Below are 26,997 nucleotides of genomic sequence, written 5' to 3'. Positions count from 1 at the left end.
AGTCTCTAGCATGTTACACTGGCTCAGGGCTGTGTGTTGTGAACAGAGCATTTTACTTTCCAGCTTGGCCTATGGGGAAATGAAGTAGCCTATGTTTTAAGACCTGCTACTTCTCCTTGCAGAGGTCACACTGATTCAGTGAGAACTGGCTTTGGCTTCCTATGACACTGCAATCTGAGGGGAAAAAAAATCTGTGAATCCTGGCTTAAATGGATAAAGTGAAATGCAGAAGTGTCATTCTGCCTTGCCCTGATGTTCACAGGGGCAGGGCTGAGCCTTCTGCTGCTGACATGCATCTTGCATTGTTCCTTGAAAATATCAACAGTGGGAAGCAAGCTGCACTTTTTGGGTCCCTAGAGGGAGCGTGCAGTGCCTCAACCCCCCGACTTCCCCAGCGTTCCCTCTGTCTTTGTTGCCTTCCTCAGCCACAACCTGTCTCCTGGTTTTGCTCTTCCTTCAGCCCAATCCTACCTGCAAACAACGGGGAGAGAAATGGGAGGGGGTATCGTTTTCCTTCTTCCAGCTCTTCAGGCTGGAGCCATCCCAGTAGGGTGGGAGCACCGTGCTCCTGCTGTCACGTCCATCACAGAATGAATTTGAGGGTGGCTTCTGAATTTAAAATGAACTAGCAGCAGTTCTAAGCATTGTCCTGCACGTCCTGCTCTTGCTCCTGATTTTTCTCTATTCGTTGAACGCAACCTCATGTCAGAGAGGGGATTGTCTTGCTGGCTCTGCAGCAGGAAGGCAGTACAGTAGGAGGGGACGCTTTACTCATCAGCTCCCATTGCTTTCCTCTGTGATCCCAGCCTTTGCAGTCACATCCGAGTACCACAAGAGAGTAGGAAATCCACTCAGTCGTATTGCTGTAGGTGTGTAGCGCATCCTAGCAGTAGTGTTTTCCTCAGGCTTTTTCTCACTTAAACCCCTTATGTCGTGTTCCTGTTATTCTTGAACATGTTTCCTCCTGCCCTACTTCATCTCCCAAGAATGAAAAAGTTAAAAATCAGCAGTAAGTGTTACAGATAACTGCTTATTTCTACTATTTCCTGCAGGCAGAGCTCAAAGGTTGAGAGGAAAGATGCACCAAACTGCAGTTCTGCCCAAGAGGGCTTCCTTCTTGATGGAGCATTCTGGCTCCAGTCAATTCTTTAGCCAAACTTTCTTTCTCAGCCTTAATGTCAGAATATGAGCAATTAATACTGGAAGAAATTATGCCCTTCAGTTCTTACTCTTAGGTTTTCCCCTTTTGGCTTTTAAACCGGTGAGACTTCTGAAATGTTAGATGCAGGTGTTTATGTGTTTCCTTCCAGGGAGTGGGCAATGGCAGGACTGCACGTCCTCAAATGAGCACAAGCCAGTAATGTTTTACAGTAGAAACCCTTGCTGGTGAAAAGTGAAGTAATCCATTTCCTAGATTAGTTTTGCAAAAAACAATTCTTTTGTGTTATGAGGAAGAATAAAATAGTGGTTTTGATATCTTCAGAAAAGAAGGTTTGCATGTAAAACTTTCTTGGAAAATAAACCACTTCAGTTTTATCAAGAAAGTAAAAGAGCTTGAAATCACAGTGAAATATTCTGCTCTCATTTTGTACATTCAGAAATTTCTTCTTGGTTGATGCCCTGGAAGTTACATTTTCTGAAGTACTGACGAACAAATTGTGTTGTAGCAGGAGCCAAATGCTCTTGTTCCAAACAAAAGGTTGTTTGTACGACCTGTGTACTGAAGCGTGCAGAGCAGCCAGAAAGCATGTGAGAAAAGAGCAGTGAGACTCCAGACGCGACACTTCGCCAATCCTCCCATTTTCAGGTTTTTTTAAATTACAAAGTTTCTCTTGTTTCTTGGATGGAATAACACAGATCCAGATCCAACAAGCAGTCTGCCTTCAGTGGCCTGATAAATTGTTCTTAATTTTCTGGAATAGGTTAATTTCATTTAGGTAAGTGAAGGCAAAAACCCCAGGCTTTTCGGGGCACTGCCAAATAAGAAGATTAAGTCAGCATCAAATCCATTAGTGAACCAATTTATCTATCTTGGTGAACAGCATTTCAGCCTCTTTGTCTTGCTCTTTTTTTTTTTCTTGGGTGGCAATTTAGGTAACCACCAATCTCGCTGCTTTACATGTATTGCAGCGTTACATGGTGGTTGCTCTGCTTAAAACTAGGTTTACTGCCTTCTTAAGCAGTTTTAGTTTAGTTTTATTTTTTTTTATGGCAACTTTTTCTTTTTCTGTGAATGTACCATTTCTTTGAAAACTCATGGGACTTCACTTCTGGGAATATGCAGTCCTAATTGTTGTAGGCTACTGCAGAACATGCCTGCAATGAAGAAGTTGCCTCTCTTAATTGCACACGTATATGTGTCCATTATTATTCAGTGTCAGCTCTGAGCTTTCTTTCAGGAGACCTGTTCCTGGTCTCCATGGTGGGCCTGCTTATAGTTGTCTTGCCAGTCTTTGTCTTCCTCATTTTAGTTTCTTACTGATTGGAGGATTGGAGCCTCATGGACAGAGGTTCTGATATCAGTTGAAGTCTAGCCTCTGATGGAGACTTTTTCCACCTTTGGGATATTTATAATGTGTCTGTCTTTTGTGGATTCTTTTCTAATTTCTTGGTTTTGGATTTTGCAGATTCTACCAAGAAACATGTATGCCGACTATTATCCCCGCCTTTGTTAGTCTTGATGAAGCAGTCAGGACTTCAGGGAAAAGTCTTGGTTTAGAGGAGACTTCTGCTGATAACTCCTTGCTCACAATGAGATATTCAGTTTTCCTCTTCTAGGCTGAGACATGGAAGATGAATTAGTTTGACTTGAAGCCAGCAGCAACCTCTCAATGGTATTGTGATGTTACCTCTGATTTTCTTGGTCTTTAGCATCATTCGTACAGAAGATGAGTTAAATGTTGAGCATCAAAATGAAGCCAATTTTCCCATAGGCTGATTCTGCGTTGTGTGAGTATGAACTCGACTGAAACCAGTCCCGGTCTGTGGTTTTGTAACAACTGCATTACCTGGTTTCCTGGAAAACTTGAGGTCACCCTATACCTTTTTTAATAACTGCGATCACTCACAATACCTCTGTTCTGCTGGGGACCAGTTTCCATTGTGTAGAAGCTTTTTTTTTCAAATGAGTCATCCAATCTTCTATAAAATGTGAATGAAGTTGGCCTTTGGGAACAAAAATTACTGGGGAAAGGAAGGCAGTGTGATCAGGCACACTTCATTTCTGCAGGAAACCAGGGTGAAAAACAGAGAGGAGCAGCACTGATATTCTGGCGTTTATACCTATGAGGGAAGAGTTCATTCATCTCCAGCTGTCGTTGGTAGGTCCTTTTACTGTGAAAGCCATCTCCATGTGTTGGGAATATTTGTAATTTATGGTTTAGATAGTAATGATGTAGCAGAAACTTCATGTCTACCTCAACACAGGGCCTTTTGGGGGACAGTCAGGGTGGTTTTTCGGAGGTTCGGGATAGTTTACTCCTTGAGCCCATGAGAACAGCTTGTTGGTGTCTGGAGTCTCCAAGGCATGCATCTTTGTTCTTGATATTTCCCTGTTTCCCAAGGAGGACGGCAACAGCCCTGTTTTATGTGATTCTGTGATTACCAGAATTGACTTGCGGGAAGGTGACGTTGTTGTAAATGCTGCCATTATCCCAAAGTAGCCTCTGCATATGCTTCAGCCCGTGCCTGTCTTTCAGGCAGTCTGAGAAACTTGTAGCATTTACCATAACGATGATTCGCAGTGCCCCGTCTTCCATAATTACCAGACCATCTAAGGATTGTGCAGGAAGATAAAGAAACCCAAATAATAAAGTGGAGTAAAGAGAATAGGTGTGTTCCTGTCAAAGAACACTCCAAGGTCCATAGTACAGCAGCTGCTCCTGGTGCAAAGGCTTCTTCACAGACGCTTCAGTAGGTATTGCTTTCACGCAGCCGCATCACTTTTGAATCTCTGTCACATGTGCTTAAACGTTTCCATGCTGGGCCCAGGGAATGAGGTCCTGCAGTGCGTTGGGCTGTGCATGTGTATCAGGAGGCATTTTGTTCTTTTAATGAAATTTTCATTGCTTTTGCTCTTAGTACTTCAATGTCCTTTGTGTGTTCCTTTCCTGAGTGGATGTTGCACTCATATAGCAACGTATTGTACAGTTGCCGAAGTTTTAGCTGCTTCAGTCTTCTTGGCTATTACGTAGTGCTATTGTTATGGCCAGGGTTACAAAGCCATGCTGTTGTACATAAACGGCAAAGCTCTTTTTCCTGGCACGTGAGCAAGTGTTCGGTTTTGGGAAGCCAAGAGGTATGTGTGAGCTTTTTGTTAAGTGAGACCCACTGGGAGATGTGCAAGCAGCAGGAGCCTGAAGGTGAAACCAAGGCTGGACCTCAGTTCCTGAGGCCATGGTCTCTGGGAACAAGGAATTGGCTTTGGGCTCCAGTTACAAAGAGGGAATTGTCTGCAAGCTGTGTGTCACCACCTCTGTTCCAAAACAGCATAAATTAAAGAAGCAACACTCATAGTTGACCCATGAGCCGCATCACTGCTTTCTCGGATGCTGACCTGCGAGGCCATAGGCAGCTTCTACACTGTGCCAGAAGGACAACAGTGTGTTTGTTCTCATGCAGTGTGATTTACAATGGACCTTTCCAATTATCCCCTAGAAATCAGCTGGTGAAGTTTCTCTGGAAGAGATCTTCAGCCACTTTGCAAACGGACACAGGCTGCAAGCATGGAAGCGTTGACAGTCCAGGAATGGACCATGACAGCATTCAGTTGCATCCTGCTTAGAGCATGAAAGATTTCCAAGTCAAGTGGAAGCTGCAGGATAACTGCTGGATGCAGCAGACCAAGTTAGGAGTTAGTCAAGGGCTCTTCTGATTCAGACCGCTATTGTTATGAATCCTCAGAGATGTTTGTTAACCCAGCTCGCTCTGTCCTTTTCCAGGGCCAGCAGCTCCAGTCACAGCACCTCTAGCAGCAAAATATGCTTTTGGTATTATGGTGGGGTAACAACCCCATCTAGTTGCATGGGGAGAGTGTTGCCTACTGAATTGACAGTTGCATGTGCTGCAGTTCAGCATTTCTCATCTAACCCCCTCCTGATTTGGGGGATTGAGGGGAATGCCAGGACAGGTAAATAGAGCTGTGCTTCTGCTGGTTTTATCCTGCTTCTTTCAGTTGTTCTTGCATGTTGCAGGCTCCTGAGACTGCTCTGCACAGGGCTGTTCAAAATGAAGTGTTCAGTTTGGGAGAACTGCCCAAGAACCAAAAGGTGAGCACATCAGAAATATTTTAATTTCTATTTCTATTCTGCCTTCCACTGAATGACATCCTTGTACTTTTAAACATCAGTGAATGCAAAGAAGGCAGATCTTCTGCTGGCAGAGCAGGAAGCTGAAACACGCAGAGACAGTGGTTTGCTCAAGGCTACATGACAATTAACTGGGAAAGTCCTTGCTCTAAACAAGAATGGGTCTCTTGTTTGTCTTTACAGTCGGTCCTCCAATATGAGACTAGCTCTGACTAATTAAATGCAGAATTACGCAGTGCGATCACCTCCTGCCCTCTAAAGAAATACAGAACAAAACCTGTCAGCGCTGCACCCTCACGCTGTGGGATCATCTGGGGCTGGCTGGCTGGTTACATACTTAAATTTACTTGGTTTTTCAATGTTTATTTTGGGCCTGATTGAAGCAGAATCAACCCATCCCCTCTGGAAATCAGCATCCTTCGGGCAAAATGTATAGCTTGGCTTGCAGGATACTTTTCAGTCCCGAGCATTTTTCAGTGGCTGCTGTGGTACTTCTACAAAATCGACTTCAGGTGTGACTTGTGTAAGCCTTGTGCACTCCTGTTCCCTCCTGGCAATCCCAGCAGCCTTCATGGGTGAAACCAGTGCCTGGTGGTGTAGAGAATTTGGGAGTGCTGATACTCGGGGACAGGTATGGCCTCGACCTACCTGGGAAGAAGGAAACCTGTCGTCTGGTCCAGGATGGCATTGGTATTGATGCTATAGACCCATCAGCATCCTTCATGTTGAATGCTTGCATATTTTTAAGGACTATTGTAACACCAAGTGAGTAACAGTAAAATTCAGTCTGGTAAGATTTATTACTTTAATATTGGAGGGTTCCAGCTGATGCCAGATTAACATATTCATAGGGTTTTAGGAACTGCTTGGGTATTAACAGTTACCTTTTAATCTGAAATCTTTGCAAGAGTCATGTGTCACTTCTGCGCTAATGATTCAGCCTGTCTTTATAAGAGGTTGAATTTCTTTACATGGTGTTTTGAGACTAAATATGAAAGAGGGAAAATGGCCCTTAATTTTAACAAGTTCCCATTTGGTTTAACAGCTGCTGTGAGTTCTGTCTTGTCTTTTCGGCTGAATTTGCCACTTTGGCAGTGTGTTTCTGGCTGTCAGAGTCTTACAGAGTTCTAATGAAGTACGACACTTTTTTCTTTTCCCCACAGCTGTTATTTGTCATTTGATATAAATCTGCCTTGTTAGAGTTTTATTCCTGAATAAATGATAAAAGGACAGTTAGTATCAGAAGGCGGTGCTGGCATGAGAGTTTCTGCTTTGTTGCTAACGTAGAAGAAGCCATCGCTCTCCTTTTAAAGGATGTGTTATGTAGCTGAATTTGGGAAAGACTTTGAACTCCCGCAGGAAGCAAAGCCGGCCTCTTCCCCTGTTCTGCCCTTTGCTACTGCCTTGTCCTAATTAGCAGTTAAACTCCATGCCCCGCACTCCTGGTGCTGAGATGCTGGCTTCTGGCAATCGCTCTGGGTCTGTTTTTCATTGTGGTGCAGTCAACACTGCGTGTTTCCCCGCTGTGCTCCCAAATGAAGGCTGCTCCATCTGCTGAGTTAGCAGAGGTGGGGCCATGCTCCTTGGGGAGCATCTTCCCCACCCTGGAGCCGGGGAGACGTGACGGCCGGCGCTGGGTGATGTGAGAGCCTGGGCACGGCGTGTCCCTGGGGAGGTTCTTGGGTGCCTCAGCTTGGAGAGTTTGCTGCGAGAGCTGGTCTCCGTTATTTTGTGTAACTCTGTTACTGAAGCTGCAAATTCTGGTTCCTTCTAGCTCTGACGTTACAAATAACTCCCTGGATTCCTTAGAATATATACAGATACTTGACCGAGCTATTTGAGTCTGTTAAAAACTTCACGTGGCTGTGCAAGGGCCGTCCTGCTGGGCTGAAGATTACCTCCTTGCTCTCAGAGGTGTTTCTTGAGCTGCCTAAATGAATGTACAGCCAATGTTGATGCGTTCACATGCCTGACAGGGAAATGTACACCGTATCACGCCGTGCTGCCAGCTCTGCTCAGAAAGCAGAGAGCATTTGCTGGACTCCACTCAATTTCTCGTTAATGCGCAAAGCTCTCATCCATTTCCGGCAATGCGCCAAGCACATCTTTTGACAGAATTTCTGCAAAGCTTTTTGTAGTGCACGCTAAGCTCGCCTTAGATCTCCCTGTCCTGTCTGTGTTTCTAACAGCTTGCCTTTGGGGCTCCCTATGAAGAAGGAGGTGGGCAACATGCTGTGAGTTTTTGTTGCCTACCTTGATACGCCTGTGTTACACTCCTGCTGAGGACTAGAAATTCTCGTCCTTTCTAACCCTGTCAAATCAACCCCCTTTCAGGAAGGTATTTTTAATGATATGTGATATTGCAAAAACACTTAAGATTTCACGATGAATGTATGACATTGGTGTTTGCATTTGGGCACAAGGACTTCTCACTACAAGACTCTGTATTAAGCACGTGCTTCATTTCATTCTTAAATCTTCTGTTACTTTGGAGTTTGTTGATAAACAAAAATACTTCATTGGGGACAGATAACAACATGGGATTTCAGCAATGAAATGAAAAATATCAGTGAATCCTACTAAGGAGAGGAAATGGAGGGTCACAAATGGTTCTGAAGAGACTGGGAGGCAGGAAGTAATATCTTATGCTTAATGAATGACAGCTCTTTAAAAAATGCTGCTGTTTGTTAGATAAAGAAAGTCTAGGAGTGGAGAAGAGGGCTTTTCAGAAATTGCATAGAGTGAGTGAGGTTTTTCTTGTAGAAATTTAGGAATCTTGACCATTTCTCTTGTCTTTGGAAAGGATGGCAAATGAAAGCGTGTCCTCTAAAACTGATAGAAATCCCAGCACTTCAGGAGCAAAAGGCAGTGTGAAAAGCTGTAGCTCTTCCTCTATTTTGCCCCTGCCTGGGGGGAGGTCATCCTGACTTAAATGTGCTGTTGAGTTATTCCTTTGTTTCTGAGCTTGCTCAACCAGCACATGCCTAAAACCTTCGTTTTTAGCAAGCAGGGTGGAGGGCAGCTTGGATTTGACTAAGGGCAATGTCAATCTAGAAACGCTCCTTCTTGTCAGTAATTTTTAGGAGGAGACGCTGTGCCTGAGGGGGATGGTCAGCTGACCTCCCAGGCTCCCTTCCAGCCCTATGGTCGCTGATGGATTTCATAGTCATACCCTTGGCCATACAAACACCGAAGGGGGAGCAGAGTCTCCCTTACCAACCACCAACTGGCTTAAAATGTCCAGCGTTTAAAGGGTTGCGTGCAGCCCTTGCTAAGCCTCCCTGGCTCGGAATGGGAGTCATAAGGCTCAAGTTACACGTAACCACTTTGAAGTATCCTGGTATGGATGTTAAGCAGCTTCAGAGAGAAGAAATCTCTGTCATTTATTTCTTGCTGAGAAAAGTTCAATAGAGATAAAAAGGGAAAGGGAAGGAAAAGTTTAAGGGAACACTAAAAGCACCATCACTTGATGGTGATTATACAACTCTAAAAGTAGGCTTGCCCTTATCACTACACATGAGAAAGTAGGACTCGGGGGTATTTCAGGATTAGGCAATTGAACTAAGTAACTCAGGGTTTGGCTTACATGGCTGGCCTTTTTTTCAGCATTTTTTATTCTTTCTTGTGTTTTTTTGCTGAGGGAAAAACATTGTGTAAGGGCAGAATCCAGTGATGCTCTTGTACTGGAAGCTGTCGATGGCAGAGCTGTCTGCCAGCATTGTCAGTTATGACCCACAAGTGCAAGATCTCCCTCTTAATGTGTGTATTGCTGCCTACAAGTATGGCTACTTACTTCAAGAGGTTCCTCCAGTAATTTAGGTGTCAGTCCTATGAAATCTTACTCTCCTTCAAGCCAGTTGGATATTAGCCACCATTAGACTCCCTCTTGAGATCAGTGTTAGAGCACACCCATTTGAACCATTTGTTCAAATGGGCTCATGTCGGAACATGTTTACTGTGGACTTTACTGCAAAAACATCTTGTCTCTTTTAATATACCCACCCATTGCACCTCCAAGATGATTAAGTTTCATAAGTCATTAGGAAAAAAACAGAAGCAGATGCCTTCCAGCAATACATTTGGGACTCCCTAGTCCAAGTTTCTCATATCATCCATCGTTTCTTGTTGCCCATCCTGTACTCAGCCTTGACATGAGTCCTGTAAACCCTGTGGAATATCTGGAGTGAAGCTTTTGCTGATGTTCTGGGAAACACTGTTTTTGGACTCATTTCTGGGAAAATGGAAAAGGTCTTTTAGGGCATGCATTGTTGTTTTGAGGTAATTTTTTCCAGTATCATTACTGTTCTTATTGAATCAACTTTAACTGTTTGCATTGGACTTTTGCCGATGCAGTTGTATCAGAGTCCCTGAAGCGTTCCCAGGTGAAAGAAACTCTCCATTTCCAATGGGATTAGTAAATAGTTGTGAATGAACCAGGTGGTCCAGAATAGATTTTCAGTTACAGTTCACATAGTCTTGATGAAGCCATCAAACCTTGGGTCTCTTTCTTTCCCCGTCTGTAATGTAAGGAATATAACTCCTCTTCCTAGCAGATTGTGAAGGCTGGATGAACAGTTCAGGTATGAACTGGATGAAATTCAGGTAGCTCAACCTCTTTCCTTGCCATGGGGCTGGATGCTGGGTTTGGAGGACTGACTAAGCACAGGAATGTAAGTAGCTTCCCCCAGATATGCTGCTTTTCTGTCTCTCATGGTACCATTTCTCTTCCAGCCTCGTCCTCACTGCACACCTGTACTGTGGCAGTACCTGCTTCATTGCCAGGTCCAGTGTGAGGCCACAGGAGAAAACAGTGTGAGCTGGAAGGAATGTCCATGGAGTGGACTAAATCTACCCCATGGTTTTTTTTTTTTATAGCTTGCTTTTATAACTTTGGCCACAAAATGTTTGGAAAAAGTGCATTAAGGTCATCAGAAAGGTCATCAGAAGAAAAGCCAATCCGTTACAGTGCAGCACTGTAAGGCATACCAGGACCATGCTGTAGCCTACAATGAGGCTATCACCTTGGAGATAAATGGGGTCCCAATTATGTTTCTTTTTCCTAACTAGTGGCAACTGTTGTGCAAAAGCAGAATAAAGATCCTACCCTGATTATCATCCTGCTACTGCTTTAACACCTGAGCCTTCATTTAGGTAACCTCTATTCAGTTCAGTACTTAACTAGTAGACCCTCTCTTTTCAGTGCTAAAAAGATGAGCAGAAAGGAGCTTGTTTGTTACAGTGATTGGCGAAAAGGCCATTTAAGAGGAAACTGGTATGTGCTCAGCCTGTCTCCATTGACAGCAGGGTGTGCTAGCCCGTGCCCATGAGTCATTGTCAGTGAGGTCTTTGCTTGGCCAGTGAATTCCTCTACCCCAAGCCCAAATCAAGGACGGTCTTTAGAAGGCCAGCTTCGGTTTAGGAAGGCATCCAGCCTTTGACTGATCAGATCACGGGGTGTCAGGGTACAAACTCGGTGCGTCAGACAGGAAGGCCCAAGTAGGTTAAGTCCGGAGAATATCTAAGAGCACCAAGGGGAGAGTAAAGATGGAGAGAAAAAGCCCTGCTTTCCCTCCATCTCCTGCCAGCCATGTTTTCAGCATGTTTACTCAACACATTGTTTATAGCAAGAGGAGGAGGATGCTGTGTAATTACAGTGAGGACAGATTTAACAGCTAAGGCAAATTAAATGCAGCTCTGTTACAGCGGACTGCAGTGTTCGCTTGCCTGTGAGCAAGTCTGCTTTCCCCCTGCAAGTTCTGCATCCTGCAGCTCCCTGCGTGATGGCTCTCTTCCTTACATCGCTGCGTTCCCCTCTCTTTGGACTTTGACACCTGTTTGCAGGATGGTTTTTCTTAATTAATAAACCTAAGATTTGCCCTGTAATACTGTAAGAAAAGTGCAGGCTGGTACAACTTCAATTTCATGCTTTTCAAGACAGCTTGCAGAGGTAGCAGATTGACAAGCCCACTTGCACTGAGTTTGTTTCAGATTTGCCCTACCTATGTGAGATCAGATTCTGGTTCAAGGAATGGCAATTCTTTACCCTCTCCAAAACAGATGAGAAAGGAATTTCAGCTAAATAGTCTGTATGGCACAGACTAATCTGTCTTGGCAGTGGAGAACAGGAATTCATGAACTTCCTGAGGAGGAAAGATTTGCTGGGAAGGGAAACAGCCCTCCTTATACCAACCCAGAGTGGGAAGAACGCATAAGCTTCCTCGGGGCACACAAGCCCATCTCACCATCCCTGAGCTGAGGATGCTCAGAGCACAGCTGCTCTATCTTAGCCTGTGTACCCAGCATCATTCTGTTCTGTTAGCTCAACTCTTCTATTACTATTCCTCTAATTATTGATTTAGGCTTAGTTATTTCATATGTTGATTACTTTTTTGTCTAAAAATGGCCTCTATCTTTATATGGCAACTGACTTTTTTTAATGTTAGTCTTGTTCTTGTTGGACAGGGTGCTAGAGAGGGTACTGATGCCAGGATCAGTATGTGTTAGAGGTCTGTCCTAAGCCTCCATTAGAAAGTGAGGCTGGATTTGGGCCAGCATTTTGTGTTGTGCTGGTCTGTGTCCAGACTGGCTATGGTCTGAGCTCACCTTGCTCTCTCCTGAAGTTAGGTACTGTACAATACTAATTTGTTTCAAGTCTGAATCTTTAAAAAGGATGTTAAGGTGTATCTTGAACAGGGCATCTGAATTTGGTATCACAGCATCTAATGCAGCCCAAAAGTGAAGCTATATGTGTGCCCAAACAACCCTTATAAAAAGCATCTTTAAGTCTTCATAGGAAAGCTGTCTGCTTTGAGTCTCCACCTCTTTGTCTCGGAGAGTCCTCACCTCACACAACTTCTTTGGTCTGTCCTAAGGCTTAACCAACAGACCAGCCACAATCTGAAAAGATGTTGCCTGTAGCAGACTTGGACAAGATTTGGTCCAGAATGAGTTAAAGGATAAATGTCCTTCACTGATGGAAACATTTTTGTGTGGTGATTTTTTTTTTTTTTAATAGCTTCATCATTTCCATATACAACTCAAAAGAGTTACAAGGGAAAAAATTGCCTCCGATCCCCACCAACTAAACAGAAAGAGCTGGGACTGGAGAGAGACTCATCCCTGGGATTGCAAGGCTGGGAGGCCAAATAAGCTGTTAGCTCTGGCAGGGTAATATCTGCTCCTTGCAGTGGAGGTCCATGAGTGTAGCCACTGGTGCTGTCACTAAGGTTTAGTCGACAAACTGTGCTGGTGAAGCACAAGGAGGAGCAGCAGCCAGCTCCTGGGCTCAGCTGTGTTGGTTCGGCAGGGCTCACCAGGGCAGTCAGAGATGATTTTTATTGCTGAAATCAGCTGTGTGTTCAGATCTGACTATATGCTCTGCCTGACAGCTGCCTAGGAATCGGTTGCTTGCACATAGCTCCTTTCCAGGCCAGAAACACACTTTGACCAGCATCAATAGCAAAAGAGCATTATTAAGTCTATTAAGCCTGAGTTCACAGATTTTATTTTAGAGTAGTAACAGATGGCAAATGGTGGCGATACAGCTGCTGGGACTGGGAGAGCATGGTTGCTGGTTTGTCATTTCAATGGATGCTGGCAATAATTCACATTTATGTTTATACAGGGCCTTTCCTGTTTCAGAGCACTTTACAAACCAGTTGATAAATAATGGGCTTGGAGTTAACGTGGGCTGGTAGAGCTGGTCTCTGTGTTCGTGTGGCCAGTGTGTGAGGGTAAACATAAGGGCATCAGCCTTCACTCCCTACACAGCCTGGATGGGAATTAGGCAGCTGCTTAAAATCACATAGTACCACTCAGGAGGGATTTCAGGCAGAAAAGGCTGGTAAACAGCTGGAATTCAGAGGGTGGCACTGGTAGCCAGGGTGTCAAGTGGGAGTTTGGGTACCTGGACTCGCTCTGCTATGGCTGCAAGAGGTTTTGTTTAGACCCTTCCCAAAGACCTGCTGTCTCCCACAAGAAGCTGCCGTAGGGAATAGGTAGCCATCAGCCACGCTGTCCTTGCAGTGTCAGACACTGCAGCCAGTGCCGCGCGGGCTCAGCTGGCACTGACGGAGGTGCTGAGGCTTCCTCTTGCTCGGCGCAAATTGGAGGGTGGCCCCAAGGACCTCCTGCCTCTGACACTTGCTCTCCATCAGCCTTGCTGGGATGTGCTGTGAAGGCAGGCGGTGTTTCCGAGCCCATCTGTATCCCAAGCATTTGGAAGTGATACAGGGAGCAACTGAGTTTTTAAGTTGATCGGCTTGCTATCTCACAGCCTTACTGCAGGCTATGAGTTTCATGGTCGTAACAGTTAAATGACAGGACTCCTGGGCACATAACCAGAAGGGGTAATTTTTTAGCACTTTTTTTGTGTATATATTAAGAGCTAGATCAAGACCACCACTTATTCGTCCTCCATTACTAGCAGATCCAGTTGCCGTAATTGCATCCAGAAGAAACATCACACTAACAAGAGCTAAGTTTAGAAATCCAGAAGAACTGCAGCATCGTGGTTTTCCCTCATGTGAAGGGTCAGAACTTCCAGGAAAACACAGGAAGAAGTCATTAAAAGGCACATAAATGAACAGAAAATGGTATTTTTAAAAAGTTGAAAATTGTTGGAGGTAGAGGTAGGTAAAATGTCAACTTTACATAGTTTCCCCTTTCTTTATAGTATCTTCAGATCATCTTTTCGGGAAGGTGTGCCTAAGCTGAGCAGGAGGTGTTAGGATTAATGTGGAGTAACAGGGGGAAGCTCTCCAAACAGTGTTTCTCTGAGGCGGTCTAAAACTTCTGTTTGTTTTTAAAATATCTGAAACTCTGAAAATAGGGCAGTTGCTCTGCACTGGTACCGAAAGAGGGCTGACCCCTTTTTAAAGGTCTAGAAGAAGACGTAATTAAAATAATTTTTATTCAGTCGAGTGAATGTCCACCAAGGGAAAAATCACCTCCTTACATTGTTTCCAATGTAATGGTAAGTGATATAAGGAAAGATATGAAATCATGCGAGCAGGGCTGGTCTCTAGTTTCCAGCCCATTTCCACAAACTTCTGAGCTCAGATATGACTGAATCTGGCTGGCCTTAGCCAAATGAAAGTTACAAATCTCTGGAGTGCAAGTACTGCAAATGATTGCCCTTCGCTGCATTCAATTAGAGCAGCTGAAGGCATGGCTCAAATATGTTTTTGACAGCAATACAATTAAAAGGTCATGACCTAAAAGCAAGTCTAAAATCCTGTAATCCAGTCCTCCACCTTGCAGTGTAAGAAATTCCTTTCTTTAACCATCAGCCAAAATAATACATGGCGCATAACAAAATAAATGTAATTGAAGTGCTGGGGACCTGGTCCTTCCTACTTCAGTAAATACCATGAGGTTTTTCTCCTCCTCCTGGAAGCAGGTCCAGAGGGAAAGGCAGCTTTCACGCAACCGTGGTGATATACTGATGAGATGGCTAATGAAGCTTGCAGTTGTGATGCTGAAACGTCTGGTCATGGAAGGGTGCAGGAGGAGGCTGAGAATTCTTTTTGCGGTCTGCCTCCTGCTCTGCCTTGGCCTTGCTCCTGTGTGGATGCAGGGCTGGCACAAGGCAGGGAGCAGCACTAAGTGCCCACAGTTTTCCCATAGGGAATGGTGCCAGTAAACCAGGTAACGGTTGGTAGCTCAGAGCATGCTGCCGGTCTCTGGCTGCACGATTGTGCTGAGAGATCTCAAAGGACTTTTGCCAGGAAAAAGTTAAATTATCCTGGAGTTTTTATGCTTTTGTCTAGGACCTTCATGGTGTCCTTAAATTGGATATTTCCATGTTTTCTAACCTTACGCCCTAAGGATGCTGTGGGCTGGTGATACCTCCTGTCCTGTCTGTTCATTACCCTCTGTATCGTTTTATGCAGCACAGTCAGAATTTGAGACCAGCTGGCAGCCCAACTGCATTGTCTGTTTAACTGCAGGAAACAGGCTTTATCCCCCTCTGAATCCTGATGGAGTAATGATAACAGATAATTGATTGAATGCTTTTTCCTTTTGTTTATTCCTCTCTTTGAACAGATTCCCTAAATACACAAATAAAATCCTCAATTAAAGTTTGTGGATTAATGAATTGAACAACAGATTTTTTTTTTTTTCTTCTTCTTGGTTGGATCTCAGGGAGAGTTTCTCTGATTTTCACTTGTGCTCCCCTGTCAAACATTTTCAGTTGTCAAAGTGGTTAAGTACACGCTGGGCTGTTGTACAGGCATGTCAGATGCATCACTGCTTAGAAGAATGCTGAAAAGAGATAACAATTAACAGTCTGGGATTTCTCATGTGCCATTTTGTTGCTGCGTGTGAGGTGTTCACAGTGCCCTGGAAGCCAAGCACTTGCATGGAGCAGTGACATGGGTCATAGTCCCCTATAGAAGGATGGTTCTTAATGCCCTTTGATGGGGTAAACACTGTCTTCCCGGGAGTGATCCTTTAGAGTTTGGGATGTAAGAAATGCCTGTCAGAGTGAGGGCTGCAAGATCAGGATCCCCAAACACCACAGTGTTATTATCTGTCTAAATTACATCAGTATATAGTCAATATGATTGCACATGCTCAATGGTATCTTTATATTATAAAAAGAACAAAATTGGTCTGAAAGCGTATTCTATGAACTACCACTTAGCTTGCAGAACCGAGCACGCGCTTCATGTCTGCAGATTGGAGGTTAGTGAGATACAAGCAAACACACAGCGAGTGGCAGGTAAAAACAAACAAGAAAAGAAGGCTATCAAAGCTAATAAAGAGTCTTGTTGCATGCTGAATAAAGCTTTTATGACTTCATCCTTTTGCTTGGGGCAAACAGTACATTTTGTTTCTGTTTTGCAGTGAGCATAAGCTTTGGAAGGTTAAATAGAGAGTATTAGGTTATGGTAAGTGGTCATCAGAGGCTGGCTTTACAGTCATGGCCCGTTAAATTGTTTACTGAACCTTATTATATATATCTCTCTGAGGCTGATGTGAGTCTTCATTCCAGTTTATCTCATTGTAGACATGAGTCTGTTGAGTTTTTCATAAAACCTGAAAGGAAAAACATAAAGTTTAAGATGCTTTTTATTATAAGCCACAAATAGTAAGGTGTCACCACAAACACACCAGTCACCCCAATAAACTTTTAGCATTATGTCATTGTGTATCTTAGCACTTTTTTTCTCAACATAGGTTTTTATACATGCTGTTCCATAACTGTCAGTTATTCTGGCTGCAGCCGGACAGACGCCAGGTCTGACCTCACTGCTGGGAAGAGGTTGGGACAGCGTGGGGACTGGTCATGCAGTGAGCTCCCATGGCACTCATGTCCATCATGCTCATGGGTCAGCTTCTCACCTGCTGGCCTTGAGGCTGTTGTATGTAGTTTTGTTTGCTTCAAAATGCTGTGCTGGGCACCAGCTATTTGGGAGCAACTTGGATGCCTGCAAGGTGGCTGACAGGAAGGGGCAACCTGGACGGCAAAGCCCTCTTTGCTCTTTAGTTGGAGCTGGACTCTGCCAGGCAAGCAGAAGTTGATCTGCAAAACTGTCTCTTTGCTTTGGTACAACTCCTGTCACTCAGGACATTTCAATTTGAGCATTGGGTTTCCAGATAACAGTGTTAACTTCAGGCTGCATTGAGCATCTGTATCTTGTTAACCTGAAGCAAACAGTTCTGCAATATTTCAGCAAGAGAACTTTATAGGGATAACAGAGAACAAGAGTTTGGGGTGCTTGCTTTGGACGTTTTGAGATGTAGAAAAATACCCAATTTTCAGAAAAATATTTTACCTCCTGTCCCCCCTTTTAACCCTGCTTCTAGGTTCAGGGTACCTAAAACACAGCCCATGTATGCTGAAGGCCAGCCCACAGCTGCTGTGTGGGAACAGCAGGGAGAGGCTAGATCTCTGCAACTGGAGCCTGTGCACCCAGGGATTTCCACCAGCCTCTTGAGGCAGGCAGGGCCAATGACCCTTGTATTTGTACAGCGATGCTCAGTTAATCTCTGTAGAAGAATGATGTCCTTTTGTATGAATGTCAGGTGCTGCTCGGGCAGCCTGCCACTGAAGACCTTTACAGATGTGCTTTATTGATTTGCAGAACTCATTGTGGTATTTCCACGTTTCCTAGCACCAGGACTTGACAGTAAGTCCTCGGATAACCTGTGTTGTTGGGCAATCCAGGCAAAATGAAAGGCAGGGCAGGGAACTTCTGGAATACAGCAGCAGGCTGTTGGAGTGAGCAGAAATGGAGATTAGAGAAGTATGGGAGGGAGGAGGGGAGCTCAAAGGCAGCAGTACTAGGACAGAAGATGTTCTGGGATAAATTGCCTTTTGTATTACTTGCTCATGCTTATAACCTGCTCTGCTGCTGGGAGTCAGGTTGTTTTGTGTTTTTTTTTTTCCAAACAATTTGTGTATCATACCTCTGTAATGTATAGCTTTGTGTTGGACCTCTGTAATGTAAAAAGATTTAGTTTCTCTGAAAAGGTGGCCAGGTCCGTATTACCAGTATGCTTGTGACAGACTTGCCTTTCTCCACCATTCATGCTTCTTCATGTATAACTCCATAACTGGGGGATAGAGCACAGTGGCACTCAAACCAATTTATACTAAGTAGAAGTTAAAAGCAGGACGGAAAAATGTGAAAGCTAATAAGGAAATAGAGTCACATGCCAACAAAAAGAAAAAGATACATCTGAAAATAGTGTCACAGAAGCAGATAATTTTAAATTTGAGATAAAGTCCTGCTGGTATTATTTATGGACAGGACTCCTTTAGTTTATAGTGGGAAAATGTAAAAAAAATACAGTAGTGAAGATCATTGGCAGGAGACTGTTCTTTACCTTCCCTAAAAGCCACACATTAGATGGCTTCCCATTCTGCAATGTTTTTGGGAGTGAGGGTCCGATATCATCCTACAGAGGACAAGGATGTGAGCCTTTGGCCACAGGGCCTACTACACAGTGGTTTCATAGCAAACTAGGCTATGCGAGGCTGAAGCAATGTTTAACTCAAGTTACTCTTATTTTAATAATTAGCCAGCAGCCAGTTCCCATACTTTGAAGGGCATGTTCTGCTTTGGAGGCATGCAATGTGCCTCCTCTTTTCAGTATTCAGTTGTTAAAAATGCACTGATTTTCAGGACTGACTTGCAAGTGGCTGTTATATGGGTCTGACCTTCATGTTCGTCTCACCAGAAGAAAAATATGAAGTTGATCACATTGCCAAATAAAATGGAAGATAGTTGTTTTTTTTTTCTATGAAATAGTACTGAGTGAACTTTTCTGACCTTATTTTCAGGGACCCGACACCCTGCTGGGGTGATAGGCCTTCTAGCTGATAGGAGAGCCAAGACTGCAAGGTGAAATCACAGAGCAGAGGATGGCAGGTTTGCTCTCCAAGTAAAGGAGGAGATTACTCTTGTCTTGATAAAACCATCTCATTTTCTCACTGCTGGAGCAATATGCAATGAAGTGGTGTCAAAATAATACACACAATACTGTGCTCTTGGACTGAATCTAAACTACTAAGTTCATCCTGTGCATATTATTTTTACAGATTTTTTTTCCCCTCTATTTTTACTTCCTCCCAACTATTCAAGTTAGTGAAGAAAGACTGACAGAGACTGCTCATTTCTCCCAGCAGCTGGCAGTGATGTGAGGCTAATAATTTTCCCTATGATTTTGCTAAGCTTTGGATTAAATCCACTGATGTGCTGTCTTAAGCAGGGACTATCCAGCTTTGTTCTGCTTTGCCTGATTCGGAACTGGGTGTTGAACGTGGCTGTCTTTCATCCCCAGCAAATGCAGAGGCTTGCTCTCCAACCGCCTGTGTATGTAAATGTGTATCCAAGCGGGACAGGTCCAGTGAAGAGGGAGGGTTGTAATCCCATCAGTGGAGTCTGTCTCCAGCATTCTCTGGAAGTCTCCTAAATTGGGTTGCTGATACTTCTCTGTCTCTGTTCTGCTGTCTTGAAAATTGTTTTGGAAAACCTTTCTAAAAGGAAATTCTGGTGCTGGGGACACATGTTGGTTTTTGTTGAAGTGTGTATTTTTGATTGAATGAATAGAAGGTTTGCTGCAGAAGAGCATTCCCTCTCTAGGGTGCCTGCGTGAGCGCTAAGCCTGACCACAAGTGGTTCTGCCCTTGACAATGGGCATAAATAGAGTTAATTATATGGGGACCAGGTTCAGTGACTGCATTTTAAAATGCTCTAAGTAAGATATTAAATCAGCAAAAAAGCAGCACTGAAGCAGAGCAGCCACAGAAGTTGTGTGCTGTGGTAAACCTGTGTATGTGAAATCTCTCTCTAAAAAGATTTCAGCACTTCACATGACCTTTGCTAATACTTATTTTTAAATGACACTTTGTGTCAGCTCTCTCAGCTCCACACTGCCATGGGCTATTCTCAAGTCTGGACTGTTTTCCAGTCAGCGTGAAGTGGACTCTGCTGCCTGATACGAACTGTTGACTTGTCCTGATAGTTTTTGTTGGCAACAAGCATAGTGATGAGCCAACTGCAATGGCAATGCAGCCGTGATTTCTGCCAGCCCTTGGGTGTATTTTCCAAATACTGAAGCCAGTGACCTAGCTGAGATCTTGGAGGGTCCTTTCATGGATACTACAGAAAAAGACCTCTTTTTAGTGTTTTTTTCATATAATCTGGTAGACAGCAGGATATGAGGGTTTGAAGAGGAGGTGCAGGTGTGATCAGCTGGCTGGGATGTTGCCTGTAACACATAGGGACATAGGTGTTAACACCTTAAACGTGTTAAGCATAGCCTCTACTGGTACTCTAGTAATATTGTCCTTCCTGACATTGCAGATATACCTGAAGGTAGTAGAGTTAGGAAAAACAACTACTTTTTCTAGAGTGCTGCCCTCTAACTGCAATGTTGAGCTCCTGAAATGACAATTTGTCTAGTCATCAAAAAGCTGAATATTGACAGATGTCCTCTTCATCATTATAGCTGGTCCTGTAGTTACACCAGTTCCCAGAAGACCTCAAGGTCCTTTTCTTAATGCACTCCTCTACTCTGACTGGCAAACTGAACAGCAAGGCTTTTGCCTACCTAAAAATACACCCCTCATAAAATGAGCAGTAACTGCTGTTAGGAAGTCACTGGTTGCTCAGGTCATTGGCGGCTTCTCCACACAGTGGAACTGACAGGTGTTGTCCCACGCAATGTGCCATGTTCAATCCAGCAAGGCTGAAATTATTTTATATTTGCACAGACTCTCAACTCTCTTTGTTTTAGAGCCTAAATGAACAACCTGCAGCCCATACTCTGCAGAGGTGGCTGACAGCAGCTTATTAATCATATTTCCTGCCCAGGCCCAGACAGTGTAGGAGTGACTGACCTTTCATATTTCATTGGACAACTTTAATATTAAAGGAACAGGAAAACATACCAAATAAGATAAGCACAAAAAGGCTGGCTGCGCCATGGCTCCTGGAAGAACACACACTCCTTAGCATGAACACTGCAGAAATTCTGGTGAAAATATACCTATTCACATGCAAAAGACCAAAAAAGACCTTTCCCGTGCAACTGCTGTCAGTGCAATGAATAAACCACTGAAAACTTAACCTGCCTGCTCCAGTTCTTTGGCCCATGACAGACAGATCTTATGTAAAGTGTCACTATGTGATGTTATAGAAAGTATTGTGTCCTATAGAGTATTTAAAGGAGTGAAGTTCTCTGCAGGACAGCGAATCCTGGGTGGCTGCCTGGTGACTATAGTCGTGCTGGCTGATTAACAAGGAGCGCAAAATCCTTCTCTCCTACACAACTTAGAGGAATGCAGGAACCTGACCCACAGCTATAGCTGAGTTAAGGGTAGCGCTTCCAGTTTAGAAATTTCTTAAGAAGGAATATGCAGGTTAATCATGCCTAGTTACTCTCCATTGCTGTCACTAGTAGAGCAAAGTCTTATTTTCCAGGGTTTCAAATTCCAAACTGAGCGTAGAGTGAAGCCTGTGAGAAGAGTTAGGTCTAAAGAGGAGTTCTGAGTTGCAAGTTGTCTATCTGGACCTACGCTAACCTCTCACAGTCTCTTCTCCTTTTTTGTAGGCAACATCTTTGTCGTCAGTTTGTCTGTCGCAGACCTTGTAGTTGCGGTTTATCCATACCCTCTGATCCTGAGTGCCATTTTCCATAATGGATGGACCATGGGAAATGTTCATTGCCAGATAAGCGGGTTCCTGATGGGCTTAAGCGTCATCGGGTCCATTTTCAACATCACGGCGATTGCGATCAACCGCTACTGCTACATCTGCCACAGCCTTCGGTATGACAAGCTCTTCAACCTGAAGAACACCTGCTGCTATCTTTGCCTGACCTGGATACTCACAGTGGTGGCAATTGTGCCAAACTTCTTCGTTGGCTCCTTGCAGTACGACCCCCGGATTTACTCCTGCACCTTTGCCCAGACGGTGAGTACATCATACACCATCACAGTGGTGGTGGTTCACTTTATTGTCCCACTCTCCATCGTGACATTTTGCTACCTACGGATCTGGATTTTGGTGATTCAAGTCAAACAGCGGGTGAGACAAGACTACAAGCAGAAGCTCAGAGCAGCTGACATTCGGAATTTCTTGACTATGTTTGTGGTTTTTGTCCTTTTTGCTGTGTGCTGGGGACCGTTAAACTTTATTGGCCTTGCTGTTTCAATTAATCCTTCAAAAGTGCAGCCACACATTCCAGAATGGCTTTTTGTCCTAAGCTATTTTATGGCCTATTTTAACAGCTGCCTCAATGCTGTGATCTATGGGCTTCTTAACCAGAATTTCCGGAAGGAGTACAAAAGGATACTGCTGACACTCCGGACTCCCAGGCTGCTGTTCATCGATGTGTCCAAGGGTGGGACAGAAGGGATGAAAAGCAAGCCATCCCCAGCTGTAACAAACAACAACAACCAAGCTGAAATACACTTATGAGTCAGAACAGTACTATTTATTCTGGATTACAGTTGTAAATATAATATATAAGAGCCTTTCTATGTGTGCATTTCACAGCTGGTGTTGCTGGGCCCCTCACTGAAGGAAGGAGTCTGCTTCTCACCCAAGGAAGGAGTCTGCTACCTTTCATGCTTAGCTTATGGCTGCGACATCAAGGCTTTGAGTAAGGATTTTCAGAATGGAAATGACTGATCTTTATCCTTTTTTTTTCACATGCCATCTTTCACCGTGTGCCTAATTAATAGGTTTGGTTGCTTTTGCCACAAGCATGCCAATACCCTCGAAAAGGGAAGTGTTCAGAGTGCATGGAGAAATGCAGTTATGCTCGAAATGCAACCTCCAAGAGCTGGCAAAATCGCCATGTATTACAAACAAACCTTTCTCCCCTCCCTCTGAATTCTATTTTTTTAGCATTAACATAACCCAAACTATGGCAAACGAAGTGTAAACTGCATGAATTTTACCTTTTCAGTTAGGTAACAGTATTAGCCAGCAGGCATACATATGGGCATGATGACTTCCACTGTGTGTGCTTTCTTTTTTCTTGTCTCTTAAGGTTTAGAAGGTAGCCTGGGCTAGATGTGAGGCAGGCAAAAGCCAGACCTAGTGAGTGTCTGATGCACTCATTTTAATTGAATATCTACAGATATTAATATCCTTGCACTCTCCTTCCCAGGCCATGAGTAAGAGTATAACGTATGACATAATCTAATTGCAGGAAGATACTTGGAGCCTGATTCTAATTTAGGCAGTATCCTGTCATGGCCAGCATTCATTCCAAATGTCTTTCAGAAGTCCCTGCCACATGAACATCATAAAAAAGATGAACATAGCAGAGTCCCATCTGTTTAATGCAGATGCCGGCTTTTAAGTTCCAGTAATATTTACACTTGCAGACAAAGGGAGAAGGGGAAGGAAGTCTTTGTTCCAAACACCTGTCCTTTTGCCCACCACATAACATGAATTTGTTGGGGGGTGCGGGGGAAGTGGAGAATTTTCTTCCATTTTATTCCTGTACAAAGCTGTAATTAATTCATAGAGCTAGGAGAGGAAAGCTACTTAAGCATATTCACGCATCAGTTCTCAGTTAAAGCCTGAACTCTTGTTATCTGTGTCATTGGAAACAATGTCCTGAAGTGCCGGGAAGGCCAGGATCACAGTAGAAACAAGCACATGGGCAGTGATAAGGCTGTTCCTTTAATGGAGTGAGGGGGGGCGTGATGGCAGCTGTCTGTAAATATGACTTCTTCTTTTTTTCCTTAGCTTCATTGTGAATTCATCTCCTTATGGTTTTAAATGTGCGGATCCTGCTTTGAAACAGTCCTATAAAATCAACAGGTAAAACTCCCCTGGTGCAACTCTACCTTCAAGCTAGCAAAGCTGGCTTGATGCCGGTGTACCGAGAGGCACAGCGGGAGCTGTGTGGTGGAGAGGAGCAGGTCTGAGCCCCGTGGGTCTAATCAGGACAGCAGTCAGCCCCACGCCTGATCAAAGAGTGCAGTCTTCTCTCTTTGGTCATAGCCAAAGCAGGACTAGTTCTCAGGGCTGAACCCTGAAACACTGAGAACCAGACTTTGCAATAGCATGTAGGTGCCCAGAGATGGAGGTATGTAGGATTTACAAAAACCCTGAGCAGGCTAAGTGCCTAACTCTTAGTGAAGTTAACAAGCCATTTGTGCATTGCTTGCTGAAAGCGACTTGTTGCTGAATGTCCCTTCTGCTGATTTTGGGGGAGAAGAGGAGCTGAGAGAAATTAAGCCCCTTTATGAAGTGGGCCAAGAAACATTGCATGGTGCATTGCTTCAGTGAAGACTGCAGTATGCGTGCTGCCACATGGTGAAGGTTGCTGCAATGCAAGGGGGGTCTCTGCATTTATAGGGCGCCCTGGCACTTCATGAAGTTTCAAACTTGAACATCTCAGCCACTTCAGATTATTTTTGTTTTAAAATGCACCGCAGCCAGCCTCCCATAATAGGAATCAAACTGAGTTTTGTTTTGGCCTCTTGATCTGCCTGAGCATGGCCAAATAAAGGTATCTTGACCCTCAGAAATAATGTGGTCCGTTTGCCTTCCAGCAAAACCAGTCTGGATGAATTCACACCATTCCATGCAAGCAAAATCATTTTGAGTGAAACTCGGATAAGAAAAGCACCAAGGAATCCATAACTGCAGGGAGTGTTTGTCCCGTCGCGCCAAGGAGATGTCCCGTGTTCTGTGACTAGTCTTCAAAGTCATTTGCAATTAGCCAAAACAGTGTTAGAATCACATTAGCAAATAATTTTAAGCATCTAGCGGCAAGCCAAATACAGTCTTTAAGACAATCATGAAGAATCTTGTACAGGTTTGCCAAATATCTCAAATACCTCACAACTGGGGTTTCATCTTAAGGATCCTTGTCTTTTTAACTGAATGTTCAGTGAAGGCAGTGTGTTTTTTTTTTTTCTTTAAGCTTGTATTTGCACTATTTCTTATTCAGGCTCCAAAGTATCAACCAGCGAGCATTTGAACCAAACCAAGTAAGCCAAAGAGGTCCTGAACAGGCAAGCTGTGGGAGTCTCTGCTAGCACCTGATAGGAAGGGGAGCAGCAGGAGCATGATAGGGCATCTCCCCGGGACTCGCAGAGAGCCACTGCTGAACCAAACTATGCAAAGTGATAGGGGGATCTGCTCATCTTCTGCTGTAGGGTCTGAGCCCAACTCCTGCCCAGGTCTTTGCAGGGAACAGGCTAAGTACCTGCTGCACGGAGGTGGGTCCTGAGCAGCTCCCTGCATGTGCAGACCCTGCCACCACCCCACAGGGTGGGGATGGGTCTGTGATCAGCACCGTCCATCTAACAGCAGAGAGCTTGTCCTAGCACGACCCGTTCAGAAGTGCTTTGGCTGTCCCAGTGTAAGTGAGGACTGTCCAAGAGTGAGCCTTGGAGCTGGGCTGATTCAGCTGCCTCAGTTGGAGTCCTGAGCTCAGTCTTGCTGGAGCTGAAGTCTGCCATATGAGACATGAAAAGCAGGGAACATGGCTTCAAACAGAAAACACTGTGCCATTTGCTAGCACTTTGATACAGAGACAGTACTTAGGATAGGAGAGATTTTTATGCTGACTTACTTTAAAACTACCCAAGCAGCTCTTATTTTTATGTTAAGAAATGGTTAACAGGGTACAGAAAGTTTATTTTTTTAACACTTGTTTACAGAAAAAGGGAAGTGTATCTTAAACTGGGAATCCTGAGCAGTGTCAGAGTTTCCTTGTGGGAATCTAGCTTTAATCCAAATTCAAGCTTTCAAGGAGATCCCACAGCTTAAATCATGCTCTGCAGATTCGACCTATTGCATGCCTGGCCTTAAGTCTCAGAAATGACACCGAGATCTCCTATAAACTAGCTTTAAATCACTTGCTCTGGATTTGATTTGGTGCTGCTGAATACCTATTCTAGCCCCAAACTCTAAAATTGTCATGGGGGACAGAAACTTATGGAGAGGCAGTATTGTTGTGAAGGAAGATGAATCTCCTGCCACAAAGAAATACTTTTGGATGTTGCTGATGAATGTTGTTTATTCTATTTAAGAAGAATGTAACCAATATATTTATATATAAATATATATTGCATATGCTGTTTCCATTTTATCATTTGATTAAGAATCCTTCAGTATCCTTTCCTACTGCTATTTTTGTTCATAAAGTAGATTCATTCCCTTTACCTGTTAAAACTGTAATAAATCTGCCATTGGACTGCTTATTGATTTTTTTTTTTCAACTTGCAGTTATTTTTTAATAAATATTTGGAACAACAGCTCGGGTTTTGTTGACTCCCACAAAGCAGATTGAATTGACAAATATAATTGAGTTCAGGCATACCTCAGCTGCCCAGCTCAGGCCTGGAAGAGAGTGACCCAGTGCATCTGGGGCAGCTTGGATTCACGTGTTTTTCTTCCACCTGCCTGTGAGCCAGCTGCCTGGTGCACTGTGGCCTTCCTCACCAGGGAAGAAACTTTCTCCATACTTCCATTGGTCTCATCGCTGTGTGTCCCTCCAAGGCCTTTTGCCTTTCTTGTGTCTATGTCTATTCATCGCATGCTATGGAAGCAAAGACTGTGCCACATCCATTTCCTTGCCCTACAAACTGCGTTGCAGCTGGGAAGGAAAGCACAGCCAAGCTGTGAATGGGAGGGCGAGGGAGCCGGGGTGGTCGCAAGTCAGGGCGCAAGGTGACATTTGGGTTGTAGTGGAGGGTTGGGGACAGAGAGAGTCCCCCTGGGCTGGAGGCACAGTGAGGGCTGCCACACACTTGGTCTCCATCGAGGCGCTTTGCGAGGATGAGGACTGCTGTATCCAAGATTCCCCCCCCCCGCCGTTTTGGAGCAGATTTTGCTGTATTCATGCAGTTCTTCAGACAATAGGTTCTGTCCATAGGCTGCAGCAATTATATTTCCATACTGGCTTGACTGGAGCTGTTTTTTGGGGAGTCTCAATGCCACTTCTGAAGCAGGGGCGATGGGAGTATGGAGGGTGGTCCAGTTGTAACTGCAACTTGAGCTGTCTATTTGATTTTTTACATGGACCAAGTGCCTTGTTCCCATTTACTAACCAGATGCCATGTGTAATCACAGTGTTAAGGTAGTAAAGGCTGAGATTATCCATTAAAACAAAAAATTGCTGAACAGCCGTGGAGCAGACATGTTGAATGAACAAGCACTGTTCATTCAATGACATCCCAGAGCACTACTGCTACTTTTTT

General features: G+C 44.1%; 1 protein-coding gene across 2 annotated transcripts in view; it reads left to right on the top strand.

The window, feature by feature from the left end:
- GPR50 (G protein-coupled receptor 50) overlaps positions 1 to 26,052 on the top strand; it is a 48,006-nt gene extending 21,954 nt beyond the window's left edge. The window contains exons 2-4 of one of the 2 annotated variants that reach the window (XM_069811126.1): positions 21,375 to 22,427; positions 23,528 to 23,602; positions 24,340 to 26,052. In XM_069811126.1, the coding sequence (XP_069667227.1) occupies positions 21,375 to 22,243 (869 nt within the window). In that variant the 3' untranslated portion in view covers positions 22,244 to 22,427; positions 23,528 to 23,602; positions 24,340 to 26,052. Of the gene's footprint in view, positions 1 to 21,374; positions 22,428 to 23,527 lie in introns of both variants that reach the window. The other variant, XM_069811125.1, reaches the window with a different exon arrangement.
- The last annotated feature ends 945 nt before the right edge of the window (positions 26,053 to 26,997 follow it).

Source organism: Haliaeetus albicilla, chromosome 23, assembly GCF_947461875.1.
Source record: "Haliaeetus albicilla chromosome 23, bHalAlb1.1, whole genome shotgun sequence".
NCBI classification, from domain to species: Eukaryota; Metazoa; Chordata; class Aves; order Accipitriformes; family Accipitridae; genus Haliaeetus; species Haliaeetus albicilla.
Note: the sequence above shows the minus strand (reverse complement) of the source record. Positions and strands in the feature narration are given on the sequence as shown.